The sequence below is a fragment of the Thunnus albacares genome, chromosome 5, assembly GCF_914725855.1.
Source record: "Thunnus albacares chromosome 5, fThuAlb1.1, whole genome shotgun sequence".
In the NCBI taxonomy this organism is placed as follows: Eukaryota; Metazoa; Chordata; class Actinopteri; order Scombriformes; family Scombridae; genus Thunnus; species Thunnus albacares.
In genome coordinates, this window is record NC_058110.1 from 19,079,110 (window position 1) to 19,090,033 (window position 10,924).

At 42.1% G+C, this 10,924-nt stretch overlaps 2 protein-coding genes across 2 annotated transcripts; both read left to right on the plus strand.

Annotated features, from left to right (window-relative positions):
* The first annotated feature begins 498 nt into the window (after window positions 1–498).
* Window positions 499–2,967, plus strand: phlda3 (pleckstrin homology-like domain, family A, member 3). The gene is made up of 2 exons (XM_044351680.1): window positions 499–1,230; window positions 2,316–2,967. The coding sequence occupies exon 1, from the start codon at window positions 770–772 to the stop codon at window positions 1,202–1,204; it is 435 nt and encodes a 144-aa protein (XP_044207615.1). The 5' UTR covers window positions 499–769; the 3' UTR covers window positions 1,205–1,230; window positions 2,316–2,967.
* A 2,974-nt stretch (window positions 2,968–5,941) lies between these two features.
* tnni1a (troponin I type 1a (skeletal, slow)) lies at window positions 5,942–10,327 on the plus strand. The gene is made up of 8 exons (XM_044351679.1): window positions 5,942–6,048; window positions 7,608–7,639; window positions 7,795–7,801; window positions 7,954–7,995; window positions 8,110–8,241; window positions 8,613–8,702; window positions 8,831–9,007; window positions 9,693–10,327. The coding sequence occupies exons 2-8, from the start codon at window positions 7,626–7,628 to the stop codon at window positions 9,795–9,797; spliced, it is 567 nt and encodes a 188-aa protein (XP_044207614.1). The 5' UTR covers window positions 5,942–6,048; window positions 7,608–7,625; the 3' UTR covers window positions 9,798–10,327.
* Window positions 10,328–10,924: the final 597 nt, after the last annotated feature.

Consider the following 10,924-nt stretch of genomic DNA (forward strand, 5'->3'; position numbering starts at 1 on the left):
TGTTATGCTTCTTCCTTTCATTTAGTTTCTCTCACACAAACTCACAAAGACATTTCTACTTCGATATCCACCCTTTGCCTCCCACTCACATTCCAGAAAGCAGCTTGTCATAAACACTCTCTGGATTTTGAAAGGAGAGATGTGATTTGACTAACTTGTTATTAACTTTTACTGTTATACTGTTAACTATTTTTATTTATACTGTCAGGTGTGTTAGTGCGGCAGGCTCTTTTTAAACAGGTGCACTGTGACCTTTTCACCAGGTGGGAGGCGGCTAAACCCACCTACCTGTATATCTGTTAACGTATAAACACTATGCAGAGTGTTGTAAAATCCAACTATCTAGTGCACTCTCTCTCTCTCTCTCTCTCACACACACACACACACACACACACACACACACACACACACACACACACACACACACACACACACACAAGCAGGGAATTTCATAAACAGTCCTGATCTTCTCCTGCCGTCATTGGGAGGAGGCGGGGTGCTCTGTGAAGGTCCACAGAGGAGCTGGGCATGTTCAGACATATCCAGGCAGACCAGCCTACCAAACTCCCCACTGCGCGCTGTCATTACGCACAGATTGGACTTACACGCAGGCATTATATGAAGCGCATCAAACCGATGTGTTTAATGGGGGACACATGACACTGACTACATGTGGGATGTGCATTTAATGGATTCATCTCAATGCGCCACTGCTGAAGTGTTTCTCTTAAATTGAGCCTCTTTCTGAAGAAGTCGGTTCAGCGTGGCCATGTCTCTTCCGGCCAAAGTGATGAGAGACGGGCTGCTGGAGAAGCGCAGCAGCGGGCTTCTCCAGCTGTGGAAGAAGAAGCGCTGCGTGCTTACCGATGAAGGGTTGCGCCTGCACAACTGCAAAGGCGGCGGCGGCGGCGGTGGTGGTGATGGTCCGGGCTCGAAGTGGAGCTCCAAAGCCAAGGAGCTCCGCTTTGAGCGCATGGCCACGGTGGACTGCGTGGAGTACAAACGAGGGCTGGTGTACTTCACTGTGGTCATGGCCACAGGCAAGGAGATTGACTTTCGGTGTCCGCAGGACGGCGCGGCTTGGAACGCGGAGATTGCTTTGGCACTGGTGCGCTACAAGAACCTGCAAGCCGTGCAGACTGGAAGGAACAGGCACCTGTCTACAGCGCACCTGGGCAGCACCGGAGAGGATGAAGAGCTCTGACTTGGTGAAGCCTTTCTCGGATAGAGGTGAAATAGACTTTCTCATCAAAATACAGCCTATAGGTTATAGGTCTTACTCACCCACTTAGCCTATTTAAGCTTAAATATTAGTTTATTTTGGCTTCGGGGGACACAGTGTTGCACCACACCCTCCCACAGCTGGAACATCTCCGGTTCACCTCCAACTTTGTATCACAGATTAACAGTGAAACCTTAACCAAGCCAAAGCATAGGTTTAACACCTCAAGTATTAATTACTGTTTTCTCAACCATCTAAGACTTAAAAGTCTCCAGTCAGTGCAGCAGCTGGCTTCACATGTAATCTCCCCCTCTCTGGTCTAATGGGTGCTAATAGTTCAAAACAAGCTGGTGCAGTGGTTGGATGGAATGAAAACATTCAGACTCTTGGGGATGAGGTGACACATGGCTGAGAAGCATTCAAGCTACGTTCACATCAAAGGTTATTTACAAGTGGCAGCTAAGTGTTTAGATGTTCTACAGAAGAGTCAAAGTCATCTCCATGTTTCTTTTTAATGGTCATCAGCCTTTGCGGCACCACAGTCTTCTTAGCACACAAACCTACTCTCACTTAAGGGCATAATTACTATGCAATGTGAGCCTCCAAAATAACATCTGCCTGCCTCTCCCTCACTTGGCAGCCAAGTATTTTTAAACACACACACACACACACACACACACACACACACTAACACTCACACACTGCCCGCTGTTATGCATTTAACTGACATTAAGACACATGGACGTTTGGGGTGACCAAAGATAAGAGCCCCAGACATCTTTTCAGCTTTTCAACATTTTGGACACAATAAATGCCATCATATAACAACAGTGTTATTTACTGAAACTGGCCTCTGAAATCTCAAATGTTCATGAAGCGGGTGTGTAAGTCTGAACTATGAGCTCACTGTCCAGGAATCTACAGCGATGTTTCCTTAAGTGAGCTGCAGTAGTCAAGTGCCCAAATTAACTTAGTAGCCGTGGCAACAGCGTACTGTAATATAACTCACTACAAAAGCACTTTCTGGAACATCATCTGCCTCAGTGTCTGATATCTATAGTGACATTTACATGATAAAAATCTCTCTCTCCAGCCTTTCTGCAACACTTCCTGTGAGGGAGCCAATCACAGTGGAGAAGGGTAGAGGTCACCAGATCAACGGGCTTGTTTCTGTGGTGCACAGCAAGATGGGAATTATACAGAAGGTTCATCTGTGAATATGGATTAAAGGACTGACAGCAAGTGTTGCAGACACTCCTCTTGTCTTCCTACATGAACTTATTCATGCTGTCATACGGAGTTTAGGAATCTCGTATAAGCATGGATAATGTTTTTTTCTGTCATGACCTCATTTCTTGAGGTCAATGTGGAGACCTCTGCATAAGGAAAATATGACAATATTTAAACAGAAACTATGGAGCTGGGACTCTGTTTGCCGCTTGTGCCTTGATATATCAAAAATATCTTCTATTTTGGGCATAATATCTGAATATTTTCTAGCATTGCTGAAACAGGAATCACTTTGTGTCTTCAGTCTTACTTTTGATGGAAATATTTTGCCGTTTGACTGGCTTTGAAAGCTTTTGTTATGGACTGAAAAGATCTGCATGTTTTTCTAAAGTTTAACATGAAGAATAAGTATTTTGCTCATATTCATTGCACATTGTATTCTATATATTTGCTGAAACCGTGTACAGTATTACAATCTTTGAAAAGAAATAATAAATTTTGACTGTAATCCTGAAGTGCTGACGTATTTCACTTGAGTTTCTATTTTAATATCGTTTCAGTTGTCTACAGAAAGAAAACACATTGTAACATCTAATGTCTCTTAGAGCTGTACAGTCAGTTGCAACTTACTTTAGGTTCAGACCGTTAATTGCTAAGCTCATCTGTTTCCAGTTGTGGTGTAAACTTGCTGTTATAGCCTCTAGAAAATACACACACACACCCCAGACGCATAGACACACACACTGTGGCATTGCTCTTTCGTGTATGATGAAGTCAGGACACCTTTTGTTCTGAGCAGTGTGGAGGACTAATGAGAAAGCAGTGAGCCTGAGGCATGTGCACACAAACATCCACCCACACACATTCACCTACGGAAGCTTACGCGCACACCCAGCACGAAATTCAGCAAGGTCTCAGCATCAGCAGACTCTTGTTAGCGAGGCCTTGCGTAGATTGTTCATTCAAGCATGTTTTTGTGTGTGTGTCAAGAATATAGCAGCCTGTGTATGAGCTGTGGAGAGGGCTGTGGTGCTCAGTGCAGGTCAGGGATAAAGGGTCGATTGTGTAGTGACTTCTCTCGTTTCTGTGGAAAACCCCAAAGCTATCCACACCGCATGAGTCAGCAAGGAACCAAGAGCACTGCAAGGAACGGAGACACCCAGTGATGGATCAGTGTACTAAACTCTGTGTGTGTAGGCAGGTGTAAACACACAGAATATCCTAATATGAATATGTGTGATTGGTGGCGAGTATGTGCAAAATGTTCTAAAAATCCAGTACTTCAGAGTGTGTGTGCTCACACTACTCAGAGGAATGCCCTGTCTAAACATCATGACCTCTGGCCAGTGAATCTGCTTTTCTCAGCAGGTAAACACACACACTCACTGTACAATAATTTACAGTTTCATGAACCAAATCGTAGCACATAGGCTGATCTAGAGCTGAATGAATCTATCTAATAGATGCTACTGCAAATTGTCATTTGATCAGTTAAGCAAAGTGAAAGCATGTGTGTGTGCATGCCTCTTTGACCAAGATTCCTCTCAGGAATCACCACATGGAGCTGCTGTCTGCTGTATGAGTGTGAAACCACTAGAGGTCTGTCTCTCTCCTGTTACAGTAAGTAAGCACTTCTCTGTAGGTGTGTGTGTATTTGTGTGTGTCTCTGTGTGGCTTCTCTGTGGTTTGATCATCAAGGTTTTTGGCAAATCTACATGTAATGCAGGCTCCTCCTTTCCTTTTGAGTAAAGCCAACTGAGCCAACATGTCAGCTGTCTTGTATTTAATATGTTTTGTGTGCATGTGTATGTATTACACGTTTGTTTTATATTTTTCTCAGTACTTTACTCCCTCCCCACACATACTGAAAAACAATATTACTGTGAAATGTTTTTTTCTTTTCTGGAAGGTTCTTGGAATTGTTGGATCATGATAATATTCTACATGTCACCTCTTGGACTGTATAAATTACAGGTAAATCCCAACATGAATGATTTTGACTTTTGGATGAAACATTTTGCATGTTTCTCAACTTATTACAATTAATTGTAGGGTTTTACCCTTCTGTTTGCACGTATTACTGATGGAAACACACCTGCTACATCATCAGAAAACTTAATAACTTTAATTTAGTTATGTGTATCTGCCTGACAGTTTGGAAGTAATGGCAAGTGCCAATTCTGTGTCTTGAGTTTTGGCGGTAAGTCTATGCAGTACCCTTTCATTTTCATTTGGGTCATAGACAGTATCATGAAGTTTCATTGCCTGACAGGCTTAATGCAAGGCAAAATTTTCCCAAGGGCCTCCTTGCAAGCATGTCTAGCATTTTGATCTGCCCTTTGAGATTAAGGTGTGTGTAAACAGGATTTAAGAGTCTACAGCTGCTAGTAGTTTCTGTGAGGCTTCCTTAGGCACAGCAGTGCTTTGACTAAATGCTAACATCAGCATGATAACATGCTCATATTGATAATGCTAACATGCTGATGTTTAGCAGGTACAGTACTGTGCAAAAGACATGTGACTTTAGATGTTTAGATTCTTATCCATAATGCAATACCATCAGGAAGGCGTCTGATTGGTCCCAAATTTATTCTGCAGCTTCAAAATGACTCCAAACATACAGACGGAGTCATAAAGATCTATCATCAGTGACAAGAGGAACAAGGAGTCCTGCAACAGATGGTGTGGCCCCCACAGAGCCCTGTTCTCAACATCATCAAGTCAGTGAGCGTAAAGACAGCGTAAATTCACAGAAGAACTGTGGAAAGTTCTCCAAGATGCTTGGAACAACCTACCTGCCAAGTGCCATGAAAACTGTGCACAAGTGTACTGAGGAGAATTGGTGCTGTTTTAAAGGCAAAGCGTTATCACATGAAATATTGATTTGATTTAGGTTTCTTCTGTTTACTGCACTTTGTATGAAGTTAATGCCATGAATAGTTTTTATTTATCAGTTATTTTTAAAAGCATCCTCACTTTACTTTTAGTGCCTTAAACTTTTGTACAGTACTGTATATCTATACAAAATTTCATGGATATCCATCCAATAGTTGGATTCATTTCAGTCTGGTTCAATGTGGTGGACAGACCAACATTGGCATCCACAGAGCCATGCCATTAGCATAGCTAAAAATATTGTATAACAACATAGAGGACTCGTTTCATTACACGGGACAGGTGTTCTCACTCTCTCTTTCTCCCAGCACTTGTAACCATAACACTCATTAGCATTAGCTTTTTTCCTCCCATTCTTATTTAGTGTCAAGTTCCTACCAGGACAATCTTTGACAAGCATGAACAAAGGACTCCTGCCTGAGTTGGCTCCATCCTCCTGTGTCGTGCAAAGCCAAATCTCCAGGCTCTAACTGCTGGCCCTGGGTTTATAATGAATCTGCGAAAGACAAATGGACAGAGTAAGATTAGGGAGTAAGAGCGATGGGGGAGACTAATAATAGCCTCCACTAACAAAAGAGAAAGAGAGAGTGAGACACTGGGAGGGAGGTGCGGTTAAATAGAGGGACACCAAATCGTTGGTCTCATCTCTGATCTGTCCATCCTGACGCTGTTGCATCTCACGCTCCGAGCTTCTAACACTGGTAAGTTCCCTTCATGGTGTGGTCTGTAAAGCTTTTCAGGTGTTGTGTTAGGCCTCTGTGCATATGTAGTAAACAAACTACATTGATGACAGGTTGAGTTGTTTTAAATCTGCCTAGTACAACCATTTATTTATTGAAAATTTACTTTAACTTCAGGTAATTCTGGATTTCATTATTCATGCAATGGACATGTTATTGCCTTCAGACAGATCTAGCAGAAGTGTTGATTCCATATTTTTGATGACATCAGTGTAAGGTATATAATGTCAGTGAGGTAATCAGGCCTATTAGTAGAGAGGGCGAAGGGTAAAAAGTGTTTTTATATCATTTTGTCAGTAGCCTGAAGTCATCTTTTGGGCTGTGGTTGTGCCTAAACCATAACTACACCATCCAGAACACTCTGCAGAATAATTAACTGAAATAGTAGAGGAGCTCTGTTCAAATCTGAGGGTGACGTGAACTTTCCAAAGCAGCTTGGGCTGTTTTTTTTCCGTATTGCCAAGTTGGCTTCACCACAGAGGCTCATAAGCATCTAAGAGTTACTGGCGGTAAATCCCTGGGCCAGGCCGGGCACCCCAGAGTACAATCACCCCCCACAGCTGTCTATCAGATGTCCCCTGGTCTATTTGGGGAGACAGGCCACTCTAAATTCCTCTCCCCAAGATAATCCTGAGCAGAAAGATGGGGATGAGAGACAGGAGAAATGGATGAGGGATGGCTTTCACTCTGGAATTTTCCTAATCCGCTGGAGCAGTTTGTAACCCCATCGAGCTAGAGAGGTCTTACATGACATCATTCCCAGCTGGAACTGACTAATAAAAATGGGAGAGGGACATAAAGAGAGAAAGGTGAGACAGAGAAGGGGTGAATGCCGTAAATCCCTTGTTGATGTGATAAAGGGCAAGGGGGCAGGAGAGTGACTGAGGGAGAGGAGGGTGAAGATAAGGTGATGACACAAATGAAAACAACAAGGATGAGCTGGCAAGACAAGTTAAATGAATTAAACCACAGTTAAATGTGTCACAGTTCTCACTATTTTTTAAACATTTTATAGAAAATATCTCCCAAACACACCTGTCCTCAGTGAGTTCTGACAATGATTGTTAATAACCTTGATGCTAGACTTGAAGACTAGTCTTGATTTAAAATTGCTTATACAACCTCAATTGGGCAATTTAAGTCTCTCACACAAGAAATCCAATCATGTAAAACTAGGATTTTTCCACAACATGCTTACACAAAATTGGGAGAATGCTTTTGGAAAGTCCTGCAGTGTTAATGCTGAAAAGATACAGAGATTTGTTTGTGGGGCCATGAGAAGTAGAGCCCAGACTTCTCTTGACAATAAAGTCTCAATAGAGTGTGAACCAGCAGAAGGTTAGACGAAAGTGTGTCGAGTTTTGTATGATTGGCCTGCTGACAGCTGATATACATTGACTCCAAATTCTGAGAGGGCGTTCATAGAGAAGTGTGGAAAGATGATCTGGCCCTCCAAAAGCCGATGAGCAAACACTGACAACTGTTCAGTGTGTTTCTAATCTCTTCTGTCTCTCCTCCAGTGAGGTCTCATCAACAGGATGCCTGAACATGTGTGAGTTAATTAGGCTTTGTGTTCTTATTATAGACCATTCACTCATTCATACACACATTAACACAAAACAAATATTTCTGAACTTTTATTGTTTAGGAATTGTCTCTAAATGTTGGTCTTTCTTCCTTTAAATCTTGTTCATTTTTCTTTTACAGGCAAGAGGTAAGACCATTTGACCACTAACTCTTACAAAAGGATTTCATGATGCTACAAAATTCCAAAGAAACAACTGACATAATAAGTTTTTAAGCTAAAAGTGAAGTATTAACATTATAATTGTGTTGGCAATATCCTGAACTATGTTTTCCATCCAGAGAAAACCAAAGATCTCAGCTTCAAGGAAGCTGATGCTCAAGGTGAGAGAGATCATGGACCAAATTTCTACTTTAAACCATAATGTAATACAAGTGTTTGACCACAGGAGAGCAGCATAAGTCATCTCCTGCGTTGCTGTGTTCATGTTTGTGCAGAGTCTGATGGTAGCAAAGGCCAAGGAGGAATTAGAGCAGGAGATCCTGGATAAAGAAGACGAGAAACAGAAGTATCTGTCAGAGAGAGCTCCACCTCTCAACACCAGCAGCTTGGGTCTTGCACAGCTACAGGTAACTTGTCCTCAACTTCCCATAATTTTCCTGTTCTTCCCTCCACTGACTTCTCTAATTCAAAACCAGTAAAAGCTCTATTTTTTTTTACAACTACTGGCAATGTTGTTATCGATGCTGGCTGAAAACATTTTTTCAAGAATTGCACCACATATTTATTTCCTTTTTCAATCAGTTATCTCAAATTAGAAGAATTCAGGCTTTCACATAGAATATGCCCCTAAGGATGATGCTCTGAGAACTGACATTTTTCCAGATGCACAAATTTGAAGTTGCTCTAGAAATCAGCTAACTTGAATTTGTAATTATGATAATGAAAATATGCATATCTTTACTTTTGTGTGTGTGTGTTTATGTGTGTATATGTACAGGATCTCTGCAGAGAGCTCCATGCCAAGATAGATGTGGTGGATGAGGAGCGATATGACATTGAGGCCAAGGTCATGCTCAACACACGTGAGGTACACTTCAGCTCATTTCCATGTGCAACAGGCAGAATTGGAAATGTTATCATATTGATTAATATGACATCATATAAGTTCTACTTTTCAGATGGCTAATGCCTCTCAATTCTCTGCCCCGGCTCCAGATTAAAGACCTGAACATCAAGGTACTGGACCTCAGGGGGAAATTCAAGAGGCCGAATCTACGGCGTGTTCGTGTCTCTGCTGACGCCATCCTTCGCTCGCTGCTGGGCTCCAAGCACAAAGTCTCTATGGACCTCCGCGCCAACCTCAAGTCTGTCAAGAAAGAGGACACTGAAAAGGTGTGTAGAGAAGGAAAAAAAGAGAAAACACACTCATACATACACACAAACACGATCAAACCAGCCCGAGCAAGATGCGTACTTTCCTTTGGGCAACTGTGCAGGTAGCTACTGTGAAGTCTCAGATATGCACATGACGTCAGTGTTTAAAGTACCATGGAACAGCTGAAAAGTGTGTTTATGTGTGTGTGTGTGTGTGTGTGTGTGTGTGTGTGTGTGAAAGGTGTGCTTGAGATACCAAGCAATAGGCCAGCGCAGGGCGGCGACCGTGTGTGTGTGAGAGGAGGTACCGTCAAAAGACAATGATGCCATTGTACACAGAAGAGTAACTTTGCGACGGTTCTGCTCACTGATCTGTGTGTGTGGGTGCGTGTGTGCGTGTGTGTGTGTGTGTGTACATGTGCAGATTAGCTGGTACTGGTGTGTTTGTGTGTGTGTGTGTGTGTCTCTGTATGCACAGGTGCTGCAAACCAGTTATACTAGTATGGTTATACAGAATTCTCCTAGGGGATTCCCAGTTGAAACATGGATCTCAAAGGCTTAGACACAACACTAATGACAATAAGAAATTCGGAACCTGCTCTACTTAACCGTCTCTTTAAACAAAACAAAACAAAGAATACGCCCACTCTTTTACATCATCTATTTTTACACCATCTCTTTTAATTACTTTAACTATCTGCAGAAGAGACCAGTAGAGGACAGTGACTGGAGGAAGAATGTGGAGGCCATGTCAGGGATGGAGGGCAGAAAGAAGATGTTCGATGCTGCTAAGGGTCCTGCCCAGTGAACCCAGAAGGTGGGCTGATGCCACGTGAGCTCCAGCACTCCTCCTGCATCTAGATTGGTTTTGTTGTCTATTATTGCACCTTCTGTATTCCTGTCTCACGCTGTCATCCTTAGTTATGCTCCTGCCACGGAGATGAGAAGATCTCTCCACACTCCTGAAAGCTTTTTCTCCACTTTCCTTAAGAACTGATCTATTTGCTGTTCATTGATGAGGTGTTGAAAATGTCTATATCTATGTGACATGTATTATTATTTGTATTGTTGTTGTCATAGCTGAACCTCAGAGATTTAGGTTTATATTTGTGCAGAGATGTCAAAGTGCGGCTTGTATCTCTACAAGACAAATGTGGATAGTATTATTAGTAGGCTGACTTGGCTGAATTAAAATGCAACTTTGATGTTCTTGTTTGGGGATAAACTGTAAGCATGGCCTGTGGTTTTGTTTATGTCATTAAACATAATGATGTGCACTTCATCTGATAAATTTACATGAAAACTGATATTTCAATAAAATTAACCAAATGAATCACATTTCATTGTGATGCACTTTTTCCTATGCGATTGTGTGCTGAATGAACAATGGCTTCACTTCACAGGGAATCTTCACCACATTAAGGGTTTTCTTGTTACACCTGTCTTCTCTTTGCAGTAGTACAATATACTGGAGATACAGCAAAGAAATATGATTTTTACCATTCCAGATACAGGTAAAAGGTGACTTTGTTCAGTCACAGCTATAAAAACACCTTACAGCATTCATGAATGAACAGCCTCTGGTATGTTTTTTATGTTAGTGAAATGTGTGAGGAACATTTGAACAAAAAATTGACTCCAAGAAATGCAGCTCTCACACAGAGGCACTTCTGCAACACAGCTTACATGGTAAGTTATACATTTCTGCTGATGGTCTTTGTCTGCCAGCTGTTTAGGGCCGTGTTCTGTCCACAGCTGTAAAACAGTCTTCCTGTTAGCCAATGTGGATGCAAAGAGCCAGCTGTGGTCATGTATCACTAAATACATTTTTGCCTCAGGGAATGTTTGTCTAATTCACTCCCTGTTTGTGAAGACAGGTCTTCCCTGAAAATGTAAGGCTAATTTTCAGCTCATAGGCTCAGACAGAGTTTGAAT